Source organism: Amia ocellicauda, chromosome 13, assembly GCF_036373705.1.
Source record: "Amia ocellicauda isolate fAmiCal2 chromosome 13, fAmiCal2.hap1, whole genome shotgun sequence".
Classification (NCBI taxonomy): domain Eukaryota; kingdom Metazoa; phylum Chordata; class Actinopteri; order Amiiformes; family Amiidae; genus Amia; species Amia ocellicauda.
The window spans coordinates 22,439,667-22,465,528 of record NC_089862.1 but is presented as its reverse complement, the minus strand read 5'-3'; the positions used below and the strand labels follow the sequence as shown (position 1 = coordinate 22,465,528).

Sequence of the window (25,862 nt, the reverse complement as noted above, 5' to 3'; positions counted from 1 at the left end):
TAGACACTTTGCGCAACTTTGGGATGTCTTATGCTACTGGCAATTCCTCTTTTTTCCACTATTAGTCTAAAATAAATAATTCAAGTACTGTAACAAGTCTTAAATCCAACTCTTTAGATAATCTACATTACTTTCTGGTCTTGCTTAACTGCAAATTCTGCAGATTCTTTTACTATACAGTAAACTATAGCACAACTATTAATCCAAAAATGTTAGTAATCCAATGTTCCTGACTCACTTGTCTACTATAATAAAAGGCCTACAATGTGATCTTTTAAGTAAAATACTCACATTTTGTCTGATAAAAGTTATTACATATTGCTGGGTCTAGATAAGAAACAACCATTTTATTGCCCTATAGAGAAAAGGATTTCATGCAGTATTTTTTTTTTTTTTTACATTATCCTACACTTAGATATTTTATCCAAATATGTTGTAATTAGATGTATAGTGGAATGACATCTCCTGTCATAGTGACAGATTCCTTTGCCATGATATAGAAAAAGATGGTGGTGGAATGTCATTCTTCATTCCCCAAATCCTGTGCAATCTTTTGAAATAACAAGCGGAACTTAAAAAAGATGTTTTTATTGTCCATTACACTTCGTAGATGAAATAAAGATGAGCGATGATCTTGGTGTTTCGGGAACATATAAATTCTGAAGTTTTCAAACACCCAACTACCAAAATGGTTTGTTAAAATGATGCTTACAAATTGTACCTTCAAGAATTTTACATGCAGCTCTTTCCATAATTCCTTTCGAAAGAAAATATACAATATTTAGATATACATATATATATTGCGTCACAATAGTAAGATTTTTCTTTTTACATTTAAATCCTAGTGTTTTTGGAACGATGTTTTTGGAACGATGTTTGAATTACTACCTTGAGTATAAAACCTGGGTAGGAAAGAAATCCATAGACCTTAAACTGGTAAAGTGCAGAATTTGACTAACAGAAAAGGAGATGGAAAGGCCAAGACTGAGGACAGGTCAGGAGCCCCCACGCTGAAACGGTCTCTGTACAGGTGCCAGCGGGAGGAAAGAGCGGCACAGTGGCCCATCTGGTCACATGGCACTCAGCTCCGCAGGGCCGCCAACCTGGACTGCATCTCCTCGATGTCCTCCGCCTCGTCCTCTGAGGCAGCAGCGGCCCCCACCGGCTCCATCTCGGGCAGGGCATCTGTGACTTTACTGGGAGCTTTACCCAGAGCACCTACAACACAGCATGGCACACATTCACAGTCCATCCACTTAATAGCCCCATCCTGTCCCACAAGTACACTGGAAATCACAGTATACTATTTAATGCAGTTAAAACAAAACCCCTTACTTTAAGAAGTCAAAGATAGCTTTAAACATGATAGTCAAACTCTTACCCAACAAAATCCTTTAAATGATCATAACAATAGTATCTCAACTACAGGGGAAAAAGAACATTTAAACAATGCACTGTAACTCATCCCATCCGAGTTATCCCAGGAGAAACAGACAAAGCCCGATGTCAAAGCGGACTGGAAATATGAAACCCTAACCCTGCCCTAAACCAATACATCACAGCAGTAGCCCAGCTGCAGGACAGAGAAAAACAAAACTGAAGTAACTCCCAATCTGGAAATCATCCCATCTTACTTAACCTAGTAGAAACACAACCCTGAGTACCCCAAGACAAAGAGGTATTAAATGAAAGGATTTACAAAGGATGAGCAGTGTAAGGCTCAGACACAGCTAATTACGTCCATTATTCTACTCTATTTAAATCTAAAAAGTAAACCAAAGTCAGATGGTTACCTGCTGTGATCTCGTAGAGGATTCTGTCCACCTCAGCCTCTGCTGCCTCCTCCATCTCCTCCCCATCCTCCATACTCTCGAAGGTGTCCTCCATCATCTCCTCGATGATTCCAGCCTGGGGGCAGGAGCACACACTGTCACACTGCACTGTACTACAGACCTCCTCAGTAAACCTGGCCTCCCCGCTCCCAGGCCAGCACTAAACTTGCCTGTGGCTTGTTCCCTCATCATGAAATTATTACTACCAGTAACTTGGGTGCTGACTGGGTACAAATCCTGCATCTGAATTTACTGGTATTAATCAGAAATCTTGGGTTTGTACAAAACACAGAAAAAGTAGAACAGTGGAGGAAAGAAGAAAAGAAAAATAGAAAAGAACGAAAAGTATTTTTGGGCAGCAATATTTAAGTGTAAGTACATATCGGCAAAAAAACATTCACTAGACTTGTATCATGGCGTTTTCTATGGGAATCGAAAGAGACGAGTATTTGGGCAGCAGACAGGCAGCTCCCCACCTTCATCATCTCCTTGGAAAGATCCCTCATGGTGGCCTGGATCTCAGGGATCTTCACCAGGCTCTGCATGGCCTTCATCACCTCCGTGCTCTTCTGTAGCGCCCCGGCCACACGCAGCACCGCTGCCAAGACACAACCCAGTCACACATGAGTCACAGGGGCCGCACAGACACTCACACACACTGCCACAGCGACATGACCCCAAACCTGGTTTACACAGGTCATCCACAGCAAGAGCCGCTTATATCACTCAAATCAACATCCTCCCCATTAACAAAACTAACTAAAAAGGAACATTGCCTTATTTACCACATAAAGCTAAACAAGCACTTTCTCAATTGTTTACATATGTAAATACAACAAAGAGAAACAGTATTTTAAAAGCAAAATAACCAAATAAACTATAGTTACACCTGCTTTCAAATCAATTATTGCAAAAGAGATGATTAAATTGAAAAACCATCTACTGCCTGCCTCACACTGCCCTGTGGAAATACATTAGACTGAAAGAGTCAGTTAGTGCTTTCTTTTTCGACAATCAATTTAAAAAGTATACAGTTATTCTCATAGGGAACTAAAAAGGTTTTAATAAACAACACAAAATTGACAATTGTAACCTTCCTACAAGCCAAAGCCCTGTGTGAAAGTGGTCTCTGTGTCCTGGGTGCTTTACTCACAGAGCTGGTTCTTCATGCTGAGCAGCACCGAGTTCATCTGGGCTTTGGAGGAGTACAACTTGTTGACGGCCCTCTTGGACTGGATCATCTCCTTGGCCAGGATCACACACACATCTCTCTGGCCCTTCTTTGCAGCGTCTTTAATGGAGCGTTTCACCTTCTCCTCCTCCCTCTGGATGTCTGAAGCAGAGCAAGGATTTAAATTCAACTTCTGAGTGGATTTGGTTAAAAAACTTCATGGTAAAGCTGCTTGAATACAGTTTGGTAAGTAAGTATGGTGCCGACTACCAGTACAATTAACAGCATTCCTGGCATACACTAACAATACTTTATTCAGCAATATACTGTGAAACCTGTCTGCATCCTTAAAATAAGAGGGACTATTTAGGCGCTGGTAATGCAAATGAATGGGAAAAGCCATGGTACATACTAGAGTCATTGGATAGAATGAGAGTTGCTATTCCCCAAAATACGTTTTTCCCCCATCTATTATTAATAACCCCGTCAATTTTGACACAGAAGCCGCAAAACTGCCAACAGATCAAAAAAAATAATACATGTAATGCATTCACAATTCACAGCACGTTTCAAATGACGTCACTTCAATGAAAGAGTAGTGTTTTCCACCAACCTACCTCTGATTTGCCTGTCAATCACTCGCATCTCCTTTCTGATTTTGAGTGACCATTCATTGACCTTCAGATGGAAAAATATAGTTATACACCTCAATCCAACCGGTTATTTAATAAGGATTTGGGTCGATTAAACCTTGAACCCAGTCAAATGTATAAATACCGCAAACCAAGTACAGCCTCGACAAGACACAGCAGATCATTGCCAACACCTCTGTTTTAATCACTTATCCAAACACACCCATTTATAAGAGACAATGTTCATGGATTCAGTCGTTTAAAAGTTTTGAAAGAAACCGGGTTAAGTTCAGCTATCGTAGTTTCCCTAAAGTCCTGTCAAACAATCACATGCTTTTACATTACAAACATTACATTGTTGTGTATTTTTTCCTAAGATCTCTAAATGTCACCGTCCACACAACCTGGTCTAATCCTGGTGCTTACATATATCAGTATGAATAGTCTTTTATCTAAGTGTTTACATTGTTAGATACACAAATTCGCTGTCATACGTGTTCGTATATGTTCACCACACAGGTTAAAATAACACCGAGACGAAAGGGCCTGAGCAAGAAAACAAGAAAATTATGCGGAACTAATCACCCTTGTCTTATATCCCCACGACTGGATACACAGGTATGATACTATTCTATAAACTAGTATCAACGATAAATCAAAATATGACACAAATTAGAGACATGCGCATTTATAACACAGCGATAAAAAACCAGTGTTTACTCCTCAATGCATTGTGACAATGGGGGAACTGACACGACAAGAGCGCCCTGATTGTAACTGGAAACATAATCGCAAAAACGCCTTTAACTTACTAGGTCTTTCGGCGGTTTCTCTTGGGTTTTCCCGAAGAGCCCCATTTTCCAAAACCAGCTCAAACAAAACAAACCAGTGCAGACGCTAAAAATACAACTGGCAGCTACTTCCTACTTCCTCCTCTGTTTCCGGCGTGACGTTTCAGTGGGCGGTTCCCTTGACAGGGGAGGCGCTGGGCGCGGTGTACGGCTTGATCCAGTTTGGTCACTTCTGTATCCACTGTGGTGAAATCTTGTATGTAAAATGAAAAGAGACCAGAAAGATCATTGTAAAACTGAGAAAGTTAGCTCTAGTCTATGTGTATCCTACTTAACAATGTAAAAGTCTGGATGTTATTATTATCAGTGGAGGTGGAGGTTCTGTTTTCTTTTTAAGCTCTAAGCTCTGTTCATAAGGCAAAGTTTAAATCAGAAAAGCCAATGTAGGCCTAATATTCAAAAGCTTCCCATAAGATGGTATGATTTATCAAATCCATATGGGTGTTCCCTACAACACATGGTATCACATGGTATACACCGATCAGCCGTAACATTATGACCACTGACAGGTGAAGTGAATAACACTGATAATCTCGTTATCATGGCACCTGTCAGTGGGTGGAATATATTAGGCAGCAAGTGAACATTTTGTCCTCAAAGTTGATGTGTTAGAAGCAGGCAAAATGGGCAAACATAAGGATCTGGGCGACTTTGACAAGGGCCAAATTGTGATGGCTAGACGACTGGGTCAGAGCATCTCCAAAACTGCAGCTCTTGTGGGGTGTTCCCGGTCTGCAGTGGTCAGTACCTATCAAAAGTGGTCCAAGGAAGGAAAAGCGGTGAACCGGCGACAGGGTCATGGGCGGCCAAGGCTCATTGATGGACGTGGGGAGCGAAGGCTGGCCCGTGTGGTCCGATCCAACAGACGAGCTACTGTAGCTCAAATTGCTGAAAGAGTTCATGCTGGTTCTGATAGAAAGGTGTCAGAACACACAGTGCGTCGCAGTTTGTTGCGTATGGGGCTGCGTAGCCGCAGACCAGTCAGGGTGCCCATGCTGACCCCTGTCCACTGCCGAAAGCGCCTACAATGGGCACGTGAGCATCAGAACTGGACCACGGAGAAATGGAAGAAGGTGGCCTGGTCTGATGAATCATGAGTTCAAGGTGTTGACTTGGCCTCCAAATTCCCCAGATCTCAATCCAATCGAGCATCTGTGGGATGTGCTGGACAAACAAGTCCGATCCATGGAGGCCCCACCTCGCAACTTATAGGACTTAAAGGATCTGCTGCTACCGTCTTGGTGCCAGATACCACAGCACACCTTCAGAGGTCTAGTGGAGTCCATGCCTCGACGGGTCAGGGCTGTTTCGGGACCTGAACAATATGAGGCAGGTGGTCATAATGTTATGGCTGATCGGTGTATTGTCCCAATTCTGTAAAAACAGAGGTAATTCAGCTGGTACCTAACAGCATCTTTCACAGTTTCTTAAGTACAGTCTATCTTAAATTAAAGACGTTTTGCCATGTTCCCGGGAACAGTTTCATCACATAAAATGTAATTTGGAGAGGTATTTCAATTGAAGACTTAAAAACAGGCCTCTTGAAATGTAAAGTCTACATTTCCATCTCCTTTAGCATTTATAATAGCAATAGGGTTTCCATCTGAAAGGCTATGGTCAATACATACAGCACTGAAATGTAGCTTACATTGAATATGAAGATCTGCAATTAAATAAATAGCCAATCAACCATCCTCCCAAAGAGGATGTTTGCTTTAAATGTCTTGTGATAATCATAGGTTATACCAAGTAATGATTTACTTGTATGATTACATGAAAACTGTATTTTGTACGGTACTCAGAAATCACAATAAGAGTTTTCCACACTCCCGAGGACCTATCAGGAGCAATAGTTTCACCTTCAAAAACTACACTGGAGGAGTGAAGGAAACTTTTGGAAAATGTACCCTACTCCCCATTCAAGTCAAGCAGAAATCATTCAAGCTAAGTATAGTACTGCCATTAAATGCAATACTTTATACACATCTACTGCAGTTTTACAAAGAGAAAAACAGATTGTGGATAGGCATTGAAATCTGAGACTGCTAATCCATTGTGCTCTCTGTAACTTGGAGGGAAACTTGAACTGGGTGTTCCCTCTGAGAATAAGCAAAGTGTTATAAAAGTAAAACAGAAAATGTCAAAGAAGGGAGGTTTAAGATGTGGATTACCAAATTACAACTACTTAAACCACAAAGTAAACAGTCCCTCACCCTGCCGCTGGCACAAAGAGAAAGACATAAAGTCTATGTGGACTCCTCACTTTCTCCATCCAAACAATGTGGGGAAGCAATAAAAAAGGCAAACAGGATGTTAGGATATATTGTCAAAAGTGTAGAATTGAAAACAAGGGCAGTAATGTTCAGACTGTACAATGCACTAGTTAGAGCTCATCTGGATACTGTGTGCAGTTCTGGGCTCCACACTTCAAGAAAGATATCGCTGCTCTAGAGGCAGTTCAGAGGAGAGCAACCAGACTTATTCTAGGTCTGAAGGGAATGTCCTACTGAGAGACTGAGGAACTGAACCTTTTCACCCTGGAACAGAGGAGAATACATGGGGACTTGATCCAAGTCTTCAAAATCATGAAAGGCATTGACCACATCAAACCAGAGGAGCTTTTCCAGATCAGCAGGGACACACGGACCCGGGGACACAAATGGAAATTGGGCTTCAAGGCATTCAAAACGGAAAACAGGAGACACTTCTTCACACAGTTGTCACAATATGAAACAAACTCCCCAGCGATGTGATTGAAGCTGACAATTTGGGAACATTTAAAAATAGACTGGATAGGATCCTTGGATCAGTTAATTATTAATGGACACCAAAATGAGCATGATGGGTCGAATGGCCTCCTTTTGTTTGTAAACTTTCTTATGTTCTTATGTTCTTCTTAAAGGATAATTCAGTCCTGAACTAAAATACTATATACAGACAAAACAAACATGAAGTGTCTCAGTAAGGTGTTGGGCCATCACATGCTGCCAGAACAGCCTCAATGCTCTTGGCACAGATTCTACGAGTCTCTGGAATCTACTGGAGTGATGAACACCATTCTTCCAAAAGATATTCCCTCATTTATAGTTTTGATGATGGTGGTGGAGAGCGCTGTCTAACACGTCGGCCCAAATCTCCCATAGGCGTTTAATTGGGTTGAGATCTGGTGCGAAAGCCATAGCATATGATTCACATCATTTTCATACTCATCAAACCATTCAGTGAGCCCTCGTGCCCTGTGGATGGGGGCATTGTCATCCTGGAGGAGACCACTCCCATCCGGATAGAAATGTTTCACCATAGGATAAAGGTGATCACTCAGAATAACTTTGTAATGAATTACAGTGACCCTTCCCTCTAAGGGGACAAGTGGACCCAAACCATGACACGAAAATGCCCCCCACACCATAACAGAGCCTCTGGACCCCCTCACTGTAGGGGTCCAGCAGTCAGGCCTGTAACGTTCTCTTGGTGTCGCCACACATGCACTTGCCCACTTGAACACGAGCCAGTTGAGCGTCTGTGTGACTGAAGCACCTGCCATTTGTGCCCCAATAATGACTGCTCTTTCAAAGTCACTTAGATCCTTTCCTTTTGTCATCTTGATCCAAAATCGAGGTCAACTGGGCCTGCTCAGCATTTTTATACATGCCACAGAACATGATAGGATGTTAATTGCTTAATTGTATCATGCAGTACACCTCTGGTGGCATCTGTATTCGTTATGTTCCTCCACTCATTTATTCTGGATTTTCCTTTGACACCAATCTGTATATATACAGTGCCTTGTAAAAGTATTCAGACCCTTCCTATAGGCTATATGAAATAGTTTGCAGGGCCTCCTTCTAAACCAATAAATGTACACTGCTGAAAAAAGTAAAGGATATTGAATTGCATTTCCAAAAATGCGTAGGTCCAATTTTTGCCAGTTAAACTGAAGCCTATTGGTGTCTTGTCCATGTCACTCGAGCACATACACACTCCAGATAGAGTCAAGGGTGTCTTGGGGTCTAGTGGTTACCTTGCTCTATTGGTGAAGCTCATTACCATGTTGAAATTAAAAAATAATAATAATAATTAGATAGATAGATAGATAGAATTTGATAGTAGAGAAAAAGAGTGTAATACAGAGCTCTTTGGCTCCCTGTAATGTCTGTAGTCTGGGCATCTGATGCTGATAAGTGTTACCAGACGATTTTTGATGGATACTCACCAGTAAAGCTGCTCTACCCCTCAAAGCAGACAACCCTTTTCTGCATGCAGTTGTTGTGAAGAAAAGGGACCAAATATTGGTATATATATAGTATACATTTGGGGGAGGGAAATAAATGAACACTACATATAAACACAAGTATGCAATTTGATACACGTAGTTTATTTAACATTCTTAAGTAAATTTGTAACATGTAGTTCACTTCACAAAGCTATGACAAAAATATATTTTTTAAAGGATTTTACAATTAGTTTTGAATGACTCGGTGTCAGCATAATTATTTGGCTCTTTTCCATCTCCCCTCCCCACTAGACGTGTATAAAAACAATCAGTTTACATTTTCATCTTCTCCTTGACAGCGGTAATCTGTGATAAAGTCTGCACAATAAATATTCATTTAAATTTTTCACAAATCGGCCATAAATAGGAATACCCTAAGAAAAACATCAAGAAACTTTCAGGTATTGAGTAATGAATATATGTTAGAGAGGATTGCTATTTGGTGAATTGAACTATTTTAGCGATTATAAAGTTTGCTTTGGATTGCCATACAGGCATTCAGTGAGAGCTAAAGTGTTAACCCTTTCATAGTGAAAGATCTAGTGTGTGGATGTAAGTATACCATTTCTTATTGCAAGCTACGTTGAACTGGGAAAAAGGCATGCAACATCAGAATTTAAATTCAAGAAAGTAAAATTGACAGCGATTAAAAGAAAGTAATAAAAGTACATTTGCTTAATAGCGTTTTCTATATTTTGATGTTTGAAGTTGAAAAACTGTAGTGTTCATCATTAATATAATATAATCGAAGTCCTTCAGGATAATGCTTCAGATTTTATACATATATTGAATGTGTTCTCTAATGCACAATGCACCAATCCTACAAATTTCAGGTTCTCAGCAATTTCCTGATGATGTAATGCATAATTGTAGAGTATATCACCATCTGCTACACTAGGTAATAGGTGCTGTTTTATCATTTTAAAACAGTGCAGTAATCACTTACTGCAATATACATAGGGGCCAGCTGTACGGTCTTGGACCTTCACCAGCAACAGGTTTTGTTTTTCCACACAGCCATTATGTGATGGCAGTAGTTCTCCACAGGGTCTCTGCCGCTACTTGTCGACTGCAAACCATAACAACATGCTATCTTCTTGAATATATACCTTAACTTCCTAATAATAGGCCCAAAAATCAGATGCTCCCTGTGTAATTTTATTTAGTGATAATTTGAACAGTGCTTTCTGTAATATTAAAAACAAATGTGCAGATTGTCTGAAAACACCTGTAGAAAACTGTTTAAAATGTTTTCAACTTGATGCTTTATTTAATCAAAAGTGCCTGAGTGGAAATTTATTGCCTGAATATTGAAAGCTTAATTACAAATAAAGAGAGAAAAAATACAGGGGGGCTAATTGGAGAAAGGCATCCAATATTACCTGCTTTCTTTATTTTTAAACAGGCAAATTCAGTGCAAATTAATTTTGGTTAGTGTTATCAAAGTGTTTCAGTGGTTTCAATATCAAAACTGAAATATCTCTGTGGCAAACTAGGAATTTAAAGCAACTTATCCCATGTTTACATTAAACAATTCACCATCAGTACCTTGAAACCAAGCGCTTAGTGTACACATCAGTTTGTTTTCAACCAACTGTGCCTTATTCAGGTAGTATCAGTAGGGTATCAATCAAGATTATTAGAAATTTACATAGATGGTTTAATGTTTTTAAAAGATTTAAAGACACTCAACCAACCCCACAAATCAAGATGCAAGTCTTCTGGACACCTTTACACCTTTTTTGGAATAGTACCTCAAATTTCAATAGTCATTCTACAAGCTAAAGGATTCCCAAATTATAATTTCTCAGGACCTTTTTGTGCTTTTGAAAGCATAACCCATACAAATACAACTGTAAGACAATTCAACAAGATGAAAATCAGTAACTGAATGAACAGGACAAACCTGGCAACCAAAAAAAATAAAAAAAATGAAAGGGGATTCTGTTTTCTCAAAACTTATTTTCACATTTCTGTCACTCTTCCTACTCAAAATAAGTATTTCCGTATTCTTTACTATAGTTCAAATGCATTTTTATATTTATTCAATTTTCTTTTTAATTACAAGGCAACCAAAATTAAAATGTATTACATTAGAGCAATAATACCATAGATCAACTTGATTTCTTAAATTATTATTACTTCTGCCTAAATGTGTAAACTATAGTTAAAACCACAAAGAAAATAGCAACAACAACAGCTCTAAGGACTAACATTAACACATCAAGTATTAAGATATTAAGTGCAGGAGGCAGATTCCCAGCCAGTGTTAAGAAGCAGTTCCACTTAATGTGGATTCTGCTGCTGCTGCTGCATTTCTTGATCTGGTCTACGGTGCTTCTTTTTGTAAGATGGCCATCTACAAACTGGACAGCAGTGCCGCCCACCAGCCAGCCAGACCACAATGCACTGCTGGTGAAACACATGGCCACATGGTAGCCCCATTACCAGGCAACCATTTTCAAAATTCTCCAGACACACCACACATTCCGTACAGTGCAGCATGTGACTGGGCCATGAAGACCAATCGGGCTCCAGGTCCTCTTTCACAGTGCAAGTCCCTTGGCACTTGCTGTTCCTTGTACAGGGGCCATTTTCAGAGTTTTTACAAAAGATTCCACATCTGGAAACAGGTTCTCTTTCCAGCACAAACTGCTCGTCATCCGATGGCTCTGCATCACTCCTGGGTTCATTTTCTGACTCGCCATCACTTTCCTGCCAGCCCTCCGCATCAGTTTCCTTGTTGCAACGCCGGGCACATGTGCACTTGAAGTTCCAGGTGGGCAAGTTTTTTATGTAGTCGGTGGGGATCAGTGGGTGAAGCCACAGATCAGGGAATGCCAGCCTCTCCAGGAGCAAATTGGGGTCATCGTCCCAGTCGGACTCATTGGGGAAGTTCTGAAAGGAGGCAATGGGGTGGAAAAGGTAGCTTGTGTACCAATCCCACAGGCTGGAAAGCCACTCGAGGTTGTTGGCATTAATCTCATCATCATTGTTGTTGCGACGCCTCTTCTTCTCAAAGTAGTCGATCAGCAGGCCGTGACCTAAGTAAGTGCTGAGGAAGAGAGCAGGGTGCGAAGAGTAGAACGACCAATCCGCCCTCACCCAGGAGGCGATGGTTGTTGTGTCCGCATACCTCAATAATTTCAGGCTATATTCATAAAAGCTATCTAGGTATGGCAACTGTAGAAAGCCCAGTATAGGGAGCCATGAAATTATTAATAAGGAGTTGTAGGTCCCCAGTGTGCTTATGAGAACAACAAAGCGTTTTATGGTGGCACCTTGTGTTATAAATAAATCCATCCACGCCATTAGGTTGACCATGACGAGGCTTAGGACAAACAAATCGTTGACCTCTGGCTGCACTGAGCGCAGGAAAGCGTCCATTGCATGGAGTGAAATGAACTCCCCTGTACTGTTTCCATACCTGTAGATCCCCTCAGGTGTTTTAAGAATATATGATGGAATCTGCTGTACACCGATTTCCTTCATGTAGGTTTCATTTCGCCAGTTCTGTACGTCAACGAAAATGAATTCAATCCTGCCAGTGAATTTGACACTGAGGGCTGAGAAGAAGGCAGGTGGCTTGTCCAGTTTGGCAAATAGGTACATCTTCACCTGGTACTGGTCGCTCTTGTTCCACTCGTCCACCAGCTGGTCGGTGAGGTGGATGGTTTTTATCCTGGACGCGACATGGGCAGTCATCCACTTGAAGATGTGCTCAGGTTCAATCCTGTTGCCATTGTATTCTCTCAGCATCACCTTCCCTTTTGAGGTGTTTGTCTGTGGCACTGACATAATGAGCGTGGACTTCAGCCATCCCCTTTTTCGACAATATCTGGAAAAACACGAAAAATACAAAATGATCTAAAATGTGCAAATAAACTAAGCATGGAATGAATAGTCAAATGTATTCAGGGATCTTGAGGCTTCCACTAAAGTTCTTACCCCTTTGAAGTGTTGGTTTAGTGAGTCAGGCAGGATAAATTATAAATCCAATGTTAACTTGGCTAAGATAACATGTGTGATGAGTTTCAGCAACATGAACTTAGACTAATCCTCCATTTAATAAATAAAGTATTGTTAATGTGCAAGGCCCTGGATTTATGGGCTGTTTGACAGAGGTGTCCTTCAAAAGCAATGAAACTAATGATACATTAATATATTTAACTACACACGTCTATGGAAATGTATTTGAAATAGTGTAATAAGCATGAAATTCTCAGGATCCAATGTTGGCAGTTTATGTGCCTTTTTTTTTTTTTTTTTTTTTGTCGTTCAAGGGGTGCAGCTTGTGAGCTTGGGGGGTATAATGGTAGGGGAAACACTGCAATAGATAACATTTTATTTTGTTATACAGTGCGTGTTGCCTGAAATTAAAATGTGACAGTGTGGATGGATGATGGGTTTCTGGGAGTACAGATTTGTTTTTTTTAATGTTTAGAACTTTACACAGGGAAACCATTCCTTCTTTTGGAACTGGAAAATGTTAATCTTAGCATTTCCAATACAATAGAGTGGGTCTGAAAGTATACTCAACAAAAATATATTTAATATTGACTAAATATACATTTAATTCAACATATATTTGCTTTCCAAGTGCTTTAATAAATCAATTTTCATGCGATTAAAATGTCTGTCTTTAAACTTTATAATACTATCAAAGCAAACCATTTGCTTGCTCACATAAGAAGCATAAAGATAGACCTAGGCTAATTTTCATACAACCTACACACTTTAGCCTTCTACTTTTAATCTTTTTTTATTTTAAGTGCCACAAGTGCAAATCTCTACAGCATCTTGGGTATGCTTTAAAGCTTAGCCTTCCATCTACTTCCTTCTTATTGTGAAGAGCTTCAAAGGTCTTAACATAGTGGTCACCCTGCCAACCAGAGTAGAAATCTTTGGTGTGTTTGTATTCAAAACCCATTACTCCCTCCACCCTGACATTTTGCATTTCTATCAAGAAACTACAAAAACATTTTCTACAGCTGCATTTCAAAACTAAGACAATGCTTAGATTCTTTCAACTTATAGCTTATACTTTCCAGCTATGCATTTAGAAAGACATGCTATTATAGATTTTTTTAATACAGTCCAGCAAGCATTAAATAGAGACGTACAAAAGACGATCTATTAATGAAATGGAATATTCAACAACAACAAAGTGAAGTCCCTTCATGTACAGTAACAGTTTCTCATAAATTTTAAGAGCCAAGAGGACTACAAATTACATTTATTAGTTACCCCCAATATGCTAAAAGTATAACCACATTTGCTGGAGTCAGTATGGTTGTGGTCTCCAGCCCTGCTCCTGAACCACAGTCCTGTGGACTGCATTGTCTCCTAATCATCCATCACTGAATAACATGAATTCAGCACAATACCTGAATCAATTAAGTAGGTCCCAGTTTGGTAAAAACAAAATATAGATAACTACTCTCCAGGACTAGGGCTGCACACCTCTGTAATACGGTATGCATTAGTGAATATTTTACAATATATTTTTCACCTTTTTTTAAGGTTACAGTGACTCATCATAGCACAGTTGGCAGCCTACTACTGGTAAAAGTATATTAATCACCATGGTCTACATGATTGCAGCAGCTTGTAGTTTAACTCTCCTCAGCCCCCATTTGTGCACCTATGCAGACCCAATGCTGATTCAGAACTATCCAATTTGACAGCCAGGAAATTGTAGATAGAATTATGTAGATATGAAATGATTTGTTACGAATATTGATAAATCATATTTCAGAATTTGTGGACACTGATTCAGTCTAGGGAAAATTTGGTTGGTTGGTTGGTTGATCAGAGATAACAATACACAATATTGATAGCCCTACATTTTTTCACATTACAAATTTTAAATAACATGCATTTATGTAACATTATCAAGAGCTATGAATACATTTGAAGGAAACAATATGTAAATGTTAAACCTGCAATTTTTTTTTTTAAGTCTTCATATTACAAATGGTCAATTTAGGCATCAAAGGCTCTTACTAGCTACAATGGCCAATGCACAAGGAGAAAGCTCTCACAGACATGATTGCTAGCTTTAAAGCTGCCCTACAGACCCCTGATTACTGAAAGCACATCTCTAACCAGCAAGGCTGACTCTAAATGGCAAAGCATAGTTGATAACTATAAGCTACTTACACTTGGGATTAAACTGGGAAAGCCAAACTCAGCTGCTTTGTTCTTTCACAGAAAAGGATGGATAGCGAAGTTGAATAAATCAGGTTATTTATGTCTGACAGGGTCAAACCTGTCAAGTGTAAAGCAGAAAAGCTTATTCTTCAACAACAGATAGGATAAAGGGAGAAGAATAAGATATCGGACTGAAAGAAACGCAGGCATTCACTGCCTTCAAGGCTCATTCACCAGCCTATGTCTTCTCAGCTGCTCCCTCTGGTCTAACTGAAGGGCAGAATGGCTGGTGAATTGTTACTTGTATTACAGCGTACTACGTCACATGGAACAGATAAAAAAAAAAAAAAAAAAAAAGGTCATATTTCACATTGAAGATAACTACACTACAAGTACGATAAGTAGTACACCTGGAGGAGTAGAGATCTGAAGTGCTTCATGTCCTCACTCATGAAATCTCCTCCCCTCCCCCCGCACCACGGCACACTGCTGCTGCAGCTCTTACCTGGAGTCATCAGAGCAGTTGAAAGTACCAGTGCGGATACCAAACTGCGATACCTTCATCACCATTTTCCCCCAGTTGACTTTACTCAAAAGTGGGTCTCTGTCTTTCGCTATGACCTACAAGAAAGGAGGAGACAACATCAGTAAGTTTCACGACTGAGGGAGATTCTATAGCAGTGACCAACTTTGATTAATTCATTATCAGTTTTACTTTATCAGTAGAATGGACAAGATAAAAAGTAAACTCAGAAAGGAGGAAAGCATTATTGATTACTGTGAGAATAAATATTACCAACCTATTAATTATAGCCTAAGTATTAACCATGTTGTCACTATTCCGATTGATTTTGTTCAATTATTTTCTTGATTAAGTTTTCAGCCCATTTATGTAAAACCATTTAAATAACTTAATGTGTTGAACTTTGGTACTCTAACCATGATCAACTGATGAGAATGTGTAAACAAACCTATTGTGTGTTTAGGGTTTTAAAAACCTTTGTACATGGCACCACAGTAAGTAAATATTTCACAACTGGATGCTGTGGTTTATATTGCCTTGAAAGATTTCACACATTTGCAAGAATTTATATACAAACACAAACTCACATATATCCTAGCTTAAACATAGGGTAACATTAAACATTTTAAAACAGGACAAGAATAGTAGAAACATCTCTTCCAGACCATTTTAAGTATTAGTCAAAGCATATGTTACGGACTTAAATCATACTTGTCAATCTTCTATGATTAATATGCAGATAAAGAAACATTGTAAATTGAAAATGCACTGTAACATTTACTTGCCCTTAGGAATGACAGATATACTAGTATATACTAAATCTCTGCTTCCATTACAATTTCATCAATATCACAAAGCTGCTGATGCATGTATAATTCACAGTCCTGTCTTTTTCAGTTTTAAAGAAGACTTCTCGTTGATAACTGCTTCAGTACAGCCGATTCGCCCATATCATATTAAATGAAGACACCTCCTGCACAGTTCTTGCCCTTGAAGGAATGGGATTTACCAGTTTGACAGACCAGCTATGCAGACAAACCGGAATATTTATATACTATTGTGAAAGCTGTAATAATAGATTTCCAGATGGATTCAATTACACTGCTCGCTTAACTAAAATAACGCACCAATTTTTATACTTTGGTTTGAGTAAAAATTCTTCAGATTCTTCATTTTAAGAGAATAAAACCACCATATTTAGTTTTAGTTTTATTCTTTCAGCATAACATTTGTAGAATTATTCAAATTATGTGATAAAGCTAGCATTCCCATTTCAATAAAAAAAAAAAATCTTCTGTATTTGAATTTGGAACAAAGAACACCTGAAACACCTGGTGCATCTAAATAACTACTTTCCTCCATGGACTACTGGATCAGTTTCATTAATCTCTTTCTTCAGTGGGCTAACTAATCCAGTCTTTGGTTAAAACTGCTGAATTACCCCACTAAATTCTTCAAAACTAAAATTTTCACACACAAAAAATCTATTCAGGTGTATTGCACTATACATTACACCGTTATAGAATTTGTAGAAACATCTAAAATACAAAATGTTAAGCACATGGTACCACCAGTAAAGGACTGAGCAGACTGGAAACAATTATTCAAATGTACTCAGTTGACAACACACCTTGGAAGTGAGGCTGTTGTATTCATTGAGGTTTGTCCTATTTTTAAGTCTTTTCCCAGAAGGAAGTCTAATTGCTGTTGGGAGTGTTTGTGAAGCAAAGTCAAGAGCGCATTCACCTTAAAGAGCTTACCCAGCAGACTCCACACATCTTATTTCATTCCTGTAACAGGAGTTAAATGCCAAACTGAATGGAATTTATTTTCCTGTCCAATTATATACCACAGTATTATGCTCAGTGTGGAGTGAAGTAGTAAATTATGTTCATGTAGTTACAATGGCATCCCAGGGCACACTGTGGATGTCTTTCAGAAAATTATTTGCAATAACTTTTCATTAAATCACTCAATGAAAGGTGCAAAAAAACAAACAGACAACCACAACATGGCCAGCCTAGGGGAACTAGGACATTAGCAGTCTGAAGAAGAATTTGAAAATTTGAGAATTTTACACCATTATACTTGTTTTATCTTTTTAAAATTGTGTGTATGTGTATATATACAGCTCTGGAAAAAATTAAGAGACCACTCCAAGTTCAGAAATCAATGATAAGTGGTCTCAATTATTTCCAGAGCTGTATGTATGTGTATGTATATATATATATATATATAAAAAATAAATATACAGTACTGTGCAAAAGTTTTAGGCAGGTGTGAACAAATGCTGTAAAGTAAACATGTCTATTTTTGAAAGCATTCTAATAGATTATAATTTATCAATTAACTAAATGCAAAGTGAGTGAACAGAAGAAAAATCTATATCAAATCCATATTTGTTTTGACACCCTTTGCCTTCAAAACAGCATCAATTCTTCTAGGTACACTTGCACAAAGTCAGGGATTTTGTAGGCATATAGTCAGGTGTTTGATTAAACAATTATACCAAACAGGTTCTAATGATCATCAATTCAATATGTAGGTTAAAACAATCATTAACTGAAACAGAAACAGCTGTGTAGGAGGAATCAAACAGGGTGAGGAACAGCCAAACTCAGCTAACAAGGTGAGGTTGCTGAAGACAGTTTACTGTCAAAGGTCATACACCATGGCAAGACTGAGCACAGCAACAAGACACAAGGTAGTTTAGCTGCATCAGCAAGGTCTCTCCCAGGCACAAATTTCAAGGCAGACAGGGGTTTCCAGATGTGCTGTCCAAGCTCTTTTGAAGAAACACAAAGAAACGGGCAACGTTGAGGACCGTAGACTCAGTGGTCAGCCAAGGAAACTTACTGCAGCAGATAAAAGACATCCTTACTTCCCTTCGCAATTGGAAGATGTCCAGCAGTGCCATCAGCTCATAATTGGCAGAAAAAAGTGGGACCCTGGTACACCCATCTACTGTCCGGAGAAGTCTGGTCAGAAGTGGCCTTCATGGAAGACTTGCAGCCAAAAAGCCATACCTCCGACGTGGCAACAAGGCCAAGCGACTCAACTATGCACGGAAACACAGTAACTGGGGTGCAGAAAAATGGCAGCAGGTGCTCTGGACTGATGAGTCAAAATTTGAAATATTTGCCTGGGCTGGAGAGCGATACACGAATGAGTTCCTTGCAAGTTTAGGGCTGCATTTCTGCAAATGGAGTTGGGGATTTGGTCAGAGTTAATGGTCTCCTCAATGCTGAGAAGTAAAGGCAGATACTTATCCATCATCATCTGATTGGCCGCAAATGCAGCATGACAACGACCCCAAACATACAGCGACAGTCATTAAGAACTATCTTCAGCGTGAAGAAGAACAAGGAGTCCTGGAAGTGATGGTATGGGCCCACACAGAGCCCTGATCTCAACATCATCGAGTTTGTCTGGGATTCCATGAAGAGAGAGAAGCAACTGAGGCTGCCTAAATCCACAGAAGAACTGTGGTTAGTTCTCCAAGATGTTTGAGCCAACCTACCTGCCGAGTTCCTTCAAAAACTGTGTGCAAGTGTACCTAGAAGAACTGATGCTGAATTGAAGGCAAAGGGTGTCACACCAAATAATGATTTGATGTAGATTTTTCTTCTGTTCACTCACTTTGCCTTTAGTTAATTGATAAATATAATCTATTAACATGTCTATTTTTGAAAGCATTCTTACTTTACAGCATTTTTTCAAACCTGCCTAAAACTTTTGCACAATACTGTATCTTTCAAGTATTTCTAATAAAATACTGATGAAATATGGAAGTGTACTGCAATAATGCTTAAAGTTGTACTAATACTCAAAGGCACCTGAAACAAATCAATAGGTAAGAATAAGAAATAATGTTCTGTTATTTTGAATATCAGAATACACACACTAGGAATGAAAAGCAAGTTACAGTGCAGTTATTTTCGGGAGCTGAATTCAGTCGAGTGGAATGCCTCTGCACCCCCCAGCCCACAAAGTGCTCAGTTTTCAAATGAGAAGCCATAACTTGCTTACGTGGTCATCTGGATCACAGCCAGTTTTTATTTTATTTTACAGAGCCTACCCTCTGCAGCACTTCTATTGAAAAAGTGCTGAGAGCAGGTGGAAGCCCACAAAGAACGCACTGCCATGCCCATGCAAATTACATTTCTGTGGGGTCATTTCTCAGAACTGACAGTATAATACAGAGGACGTTCAATGTTATCTCAGCACTGTGGGTTCCTACAGAGGATGGGTGTCCCAGTTATAGTAAAGTCATTGTTAGAAGGTATAAGTGAAAAGCAGATGTACACATTACATAGCATCCTCTCCTGCGAACAACTGCATGATCCTCTCGTTTGGCTTTACATTAACAGTAATACAAGTCTTAATTGTATGGAAACCATGCAGTCTTATTTTAATCTGTTACATTTTAGAAACAACCTTCTTATCTTACAATAACTAATAAAAAGGTTGTTAATATTGGTATACTCCCATATATCCAAATAAAACTCTTCAGACACTGAAGGGAAGCCTAAGCAGCTGCTCTTAACCATTGCATTTAGCCAGAACACTAAACATTTTACTTCATATGCAAAACTGTGCTATGCTGCTACTTAGTCTCCATTTACAGCTACTGAAACTTCCATCAGATGAGGGGTATATACACCATCTTATTTTGCTTCACAATTATTTTCATTGATTTTAAGACTAACAGTATATTGCCAATGCCTTAATCTGGAGCGTAAAACTGCAGTGGTACTGGTGGCAAAGCACTGTCACTCCAAACTGGAATAAACACATATCACTGAATGCCTTCATTATTTCCATCTTGAATTCTAAAGTTTATATTTCTGTACTCATCCCCATAACCCCTTGAAAAACATGAAGCTCTTTGAAAAAAAGCCACTTAATATATTGGAGTTCTGATACATTTTGACTTCTCTCAGTAACCCTTCTGAAATTACACCAGCAGCTCTAAAATCTCTGAGACTATCCATTTTTATAGGCTGTTTTTTAACTTCACGTTTAGGAAGTTTTATGATTATACAGCCCCCCTATATGTTCCTACAGGTGGAATCCCTTAAAACAAATGATCATGGGACATTTTGAAGGCATGTGCTCACCTGGACCAACCAGATGCCATCTTTGGTGTCCTCCACAAGCTCATAGAAATGCATCTCTCCACTGAAGGTGGTGCTGGCCACCGGCTCCGAGGCCTCCTCCTCATTCTTCAGAGCCGAATACAGCTCCCCCTCCATGAGGTCACCTGCAGTAGGGAAAAAGGTTTAGATAAGAAGCTTCCAAATTAATGCATTTAAATAGTTTATTTCCATAATTGTGGATTGATTTCATTTTAAAAGCTTGAATAGCTCATGCTATGTGGATTCAGTTAACATATGCATGCAAAAATGACAATTCTATTATAAATGAATAGTACAACAGTAATAAATAAATAAAAATAAATACATAAATAAATAAATAAAACAAATCAACACATTAGTAAAGAGATCTACATTCTTATTGGTTAAACTAAAGGGTTACCCTAAGTTCATTATTGCAATTTTCAGTCGATTAATGAAGAGGAAAGAGAAAACGTCCAGGAATAAAACTACTACAGAATGACTATTTTTGCGTTTAATCCGAGTTCACTTCGGACTAAACAGTTTTGACTGGATTCTTGCATGGGTCAATTAAGTCCAATCGCTTTCATTTCTTACCGTCCAGCTCGTATTACAGCTAACAAAAGCTGCAAGTGAATATCGCATTGTTTTTTATAGTTCACATCCATTTCAATAAAGTTTATATCCCCCAAGTATAGGACCAGTTTTCGGAGCGTCACAAAAAACAGCCCTGCAAAAAGCCAGCTGCGAGACAACCACTAATTATTAACGAAGTTTTATAGCAGAATTCCAGTAGGATGTTTTTTAGCATATGCACGGGTTGCCATTCTTGCTTAAGCAGCAGCAATACTAATATACATATTTAGATGCGCCATCCTTAGTTGCTGACGTGTTGGCTTTAGCATGCGGGCTAAACTATTCACATTTACCCGATTTCTCGACCAGCTCCCGGACATCCTTCTTCTCCGGCAGCCCGGAGTATCCCAGCCCCCGGCCTTCCAGGATCGTCTTCAGCTTCTGAAAGCTCAGAGTCACCGGGTCCACCAGCTGCGTGGCGAATATGCCCGTCTCATACCACACTACGGCCTCGAAAAACCTCGCCAGGACGAACAAGACCAAAAAATACAGCAGCAGGAAAAAAAGCTTCAGCCACATCTTCCCCCCTTGCGCGCACAGACGCGGTTACACGGGCGCTATAATTTCCGGGGAGCCGTATACGAGTGACCTCCGTTGCATTTGGGTTTCGTCGTCTTCTTCTCAGTCCCCCCCCCCCACCACCAGGTCGCGAACAGGCGGCTTCTTTGTCGAATATCTGGCCCAACTTCAAAGGGAACAGAAACAGCCCGGTCTTCGCTTTGAAACTAACAAGGCCCCGTTAAGGCCAACTGTGCAGTCTCTGCGTGTCCACCATTTTCAGAAGTTGCTTACTGTGGGTGGGAAAAGATCCACAATAAAACACGAACGCTGAATTAACAGCAGCTGCTTTGTAACGCTAGAAGTATATTAGCTCCCGCTGTATTTCCCCGAGTGACTGTCGCCGTCCCTGTGCTAATGCCAATGCATGCTTTAATGGCGAGTGGGAGCACGGTGTTTCAGCTGAGCGCTTGTGGCTGTTGTCCCCACGGCTGCTGAGGCTGGAGCGTCTCGCTGCCGGATCAGCTGGCGTGCATAACACTCTGACGTCACCAGCCTGGAGCGACCGACGGCTTGTTTGTTTGTGTTCCTGTTTGGGGGGGGGGGGTACAGATTGGACGTGTTTGTATTCGCTTAATATTAAAAGCAATTAACGGGTTATGTTTATAGCACAGTGTGTGTAATACGTCGGTTCCTCATGAAATCATTATGATACGTGTCTCTATCATAATAATGAACTGATGTTAGCATTGTCTTTGCTGGGCTTCTGCTTGTATTCCAGTGGATATTCCAAATTGAGCAAATTGAGAATTGGAGATTCTAACAGGTGTTCTTCCTCACACATAGAACATGTAGTCATAATGACTTGTGATACTTCAGTTGTTAAAACACCACTCCTGTGAGGTCAGATCTGAGGCTCCACATGTCTTATAGGGGAGCCAGTTTGAAGATAACTTGGAATGTGAAGTCAGCAATAGTATCAGTATCATGGCCTTACTTATAAAGGAGAGATAATATGCCAGTGTTCCCAACTGTTTTGGGAATATCAGGTCTTTTAATTCTGCCTGTGTAATCTAGCAAATCATCTGTTTGTATTTGATTTCATTTGTACTTATCCTGGTATCCCAGTGCCTCAACAACTAACTTTGTTAAAATAAAGAAATTGATCAAAATATTAAAATTAAAATGTCTCTCAAATTAGGGTGCCTTCTGTTGAAGGGATTTGTTTTCATTCATTGTTTCCCCCAGTACGTGGATGAAGTACAAAGTTAGAAAGTCTGGGTTGTCTTTTGTATATTTTCAGCTTGCTGCTAGAGGTATGTGTTAAATGATAGAGCTGTGGCAGAAAGGAGTGATGTGACATTTCTGGGGTGTACAGGTGAGCAAATACAGGCTTTTGTTTATGTAGAGCAAGATCCAATTTGCTTTGCATTTTAAAGTCAGGCCTTCAAGGTGTCATTTTAAGGCTGGTTAGTAAGTCTTTGCTTTCTCTTGCATGAAGCAAAGATGACATCTTTGCAATTGGCCATACCTCATTTTATTAATTATCTTTCGGTGGGGCTGGTTAATCGTTAACCATACACGTTATCCAATTCCGGATGTGGAACACAGAGAGGAGGACGGAGAGAAGGAGTGAGCAAGGCACACTGCCCTTGCAAATGAAATGTAAATTACCTGGGGTTGGCTGTTTGATTCTGTCCATCTCTCTTGATATTAAAACAGACAGACCTGCTGTACTGGACCAACTGGTTGAAGAGAACATTTCAAAGTGAAACACAGGCAAATCTGGGATAAAAACACAAAATTACAAAGAATTAATTAACTGAAGGCAGGAGAAATGTAATGTAGGGAAACACCTGAAATCAATAGACAATGGAAAGTAAGTCACAGTGTATGAAAAACACACTTGGATACAAATCAGTCAAGACCCACACAGTAGGTAAATGTCATGGAACAATCATTCTTCTTGACAGCATGCCTCCGGGAGCTTGCGATAAAACAGTCACTGGAAGGAGGAGTAAAATAAATAAATGCAAGATAAGAATGGGAAACCAGCTGGAGAGAAGGAATAAAGGCAGTGAGAAGCAGCACATGAACGAGGTAGAGAAGGATGGAGAAAGGGAAAAGGGTGAGGAGGGGAGGGTAGAGGAAATGGAAGGGAAAGGGGCTTATCGGTGACACAACACCAAACCAGAGAGTCTCATGAATGATTTCTTAAATGTATTAAGCCAAGTTATTCCAATCACATGCATTTCAAAAGAGAACATTATAGGAAGAGGTGGGTTTGTCTCTGTTAAATCTGGGTTTTAAACCATATGTTCTTCTGATGCTAGCTAAACTATGAGGCAACAAGGCTAAATGAAGGCTGTGTTTCTCAAAGGGCGGTTGCCTCTGGTTCCTAAACAGTGATTTGGCTAAATAACACAATGAAGGACCCCATGTCTTACTCTTGGACTCTTTTAAGATGCACTACATGCTTTCCCAGGTGGAACTTTCTGCATAATCTTCATTATTCTTAATGTGTGTCCAGCTCTGCTCTACTTACATTGTCTTGCCTCTTGAATATGATCATTATTTCAATGTTTACGTTTGATGTAGCTTTTATTTTATTATTATACATTTCAATTCTTCAAGTCTTTATCTATACATTTTTAATGTAGATGTGTTATTCAATATGAATCAGTGCCTCACAGAGTTCCTGACCTCTGCTGGTCACTTATATTGATGGCTGTTGCTGAAGATGTTAGTTTTACTCTCATAGGTGTTCATTTTATAGTGTCTGTGGGTTACAGTTCAATATCCTTTCATAGCATAGAAACAAAGCTGCTTTGAAAGTACCTCACAATTTAAAGTTTAAAACTGATGTCCTTAATGAGTTAATGTTTGCATAATTCACTGCTAAATCTAAAACATGTCTATAAATAGTATAAAAATGTCTGCTAAGTTACTGATGGTATTATAGGCTTGTTGGTTCCCCTTCCTCACACACACACTCCACAGTACAGATAGACAGATAAAAATGACTCAAATAGTGGATAGACTGCAGTAAAAGTTACATTTTGTAAGCAATATATGTATTCTAGACCAGAGTTGGGGGCTGCAGCTGGACACTGGAGACAGAGGCAGGGTCATCCGAGGACCAGCTAAGTGTAAGAACTAAACATACATCCAGTCAATTTAAATAAAAAGATTCACCGTGCTGCAGTAAAGATGGTTACACCAGTTCACCGCAATTTTAATTATTTTGTCACTAAATACATTTAAACATACCCGCAAGGGAAGGTAACGAGGGAGCAAGTGTGCGATTTGGGGGACAGTCTAGGTAACGCTGTGAGAATGAGGCCATGGTCCATGTGACATATGACCATTATATATAGATAATTTTATGTATTAATAAATGCATGTATGATGAAGAGTCATAGAAATCAAGAGAGAGAGATGTATTTCCAATCAAAAGGATTTTATTAAGAGAAGCTGCATGAAAGTGGGTTTAAGAGGCAATCTCAAGAACAGTCTTAGAAAAGTTACAAAGTTCAGGCACTTTTATGCAGACCAGACACGAGAAAGATAACAGGCCCACATGTCTGTCCCAGGATTAATGGAAGTTTGGTTTCTGCCTGACAACTGGTCAGGAAGACCCATATATGATTAAACCGAGGGACAATTATGATGTATTAAGCCCAAACTGCTTATCAGGCTGTGTTGTATTGGGTATCAGGGTTGAACTATGGGACAGCACCACAGCACAGTAAGACACCGAGACAGTGACCTTGTTTACACAGACACACAGGGAAAGACATGCGGTTCTTTGTATGATAACTGTGGAATCACCACACTACACTTTATTGTTGTTATACCATGGTACACTACACTGTACTTTACTGTGCTTTTACCACAGTACACCACACTATATATTTTACCATGGTATACCATACTACATTTTTCTGTGTTTTTACCACAGTACACTACATTTCACATTACAGTGACTTTACTATGGTATACAACATAACACTATACTGTGTTTTTACCACAATACATCACACTGCATGTTACCATATTGTTACCACAGTACCCAACTCTACACTACACTGTGTTTTTACTGAAGTATATCACACTATACAGGGATTTTACCATGGTACACCACACAATACTAATCTGGTTTATCATGGTACATAC

At 39.5% G+C, this 25,862-nt stretch overlaps 1 protein-coding gene across 2 annotated transcripts; it reads right to left on the bottom strand.

Moving 5' to 3' along the window:
• Nucleotides 1-572: 572 nt before the first annotated feature.
• rnf103 (ring finger protein 103) lies at nt 573-22,203 on the bottom strand. 2 transcript variants are annotated; one of them, XM_066720180.1, is made up of 7 exons: nt 21,482-22,184; nt 20,556-20,698; nt 3,621-3,681; nt 2,986-3,165; nt 2,309-2,430; nt 1,794-1,908; nt 573-1,218 (listed from the first exon to the last, which is right to left on the bottom strand). In XM_066720180.1, the coding sequence occupies exons 1-7, from the start codon at nt 21,705-21,707 to the stop codon at nt 1,082-1,084; spliced, it is 984 nt and encodes a 327-aa protein (XP_066576277.1). In that variant the 5' UTR covers nt 21,708-22,184; the 3' UTR covers nt 573-1,081. The 2 variants fall into 2 exon arrangements, with proteins under 2 accessions (XP_066576277.1, XP_066576275.1); XM_066720178.1 differs by lacking the exons at nt 573-1,218; nt 1,794-1,908; nt 2,309-2,430; nt 2,986-3,165; nt 3,621-3,681 and adding exons at nt 8,841-12,597; nt 15,418-15,533 and having other exon boundaries at nt 21,482-22,203.
• Between the last annotated feature and the right edge of the window lie 3,659 nt (nt 22,204-25,862).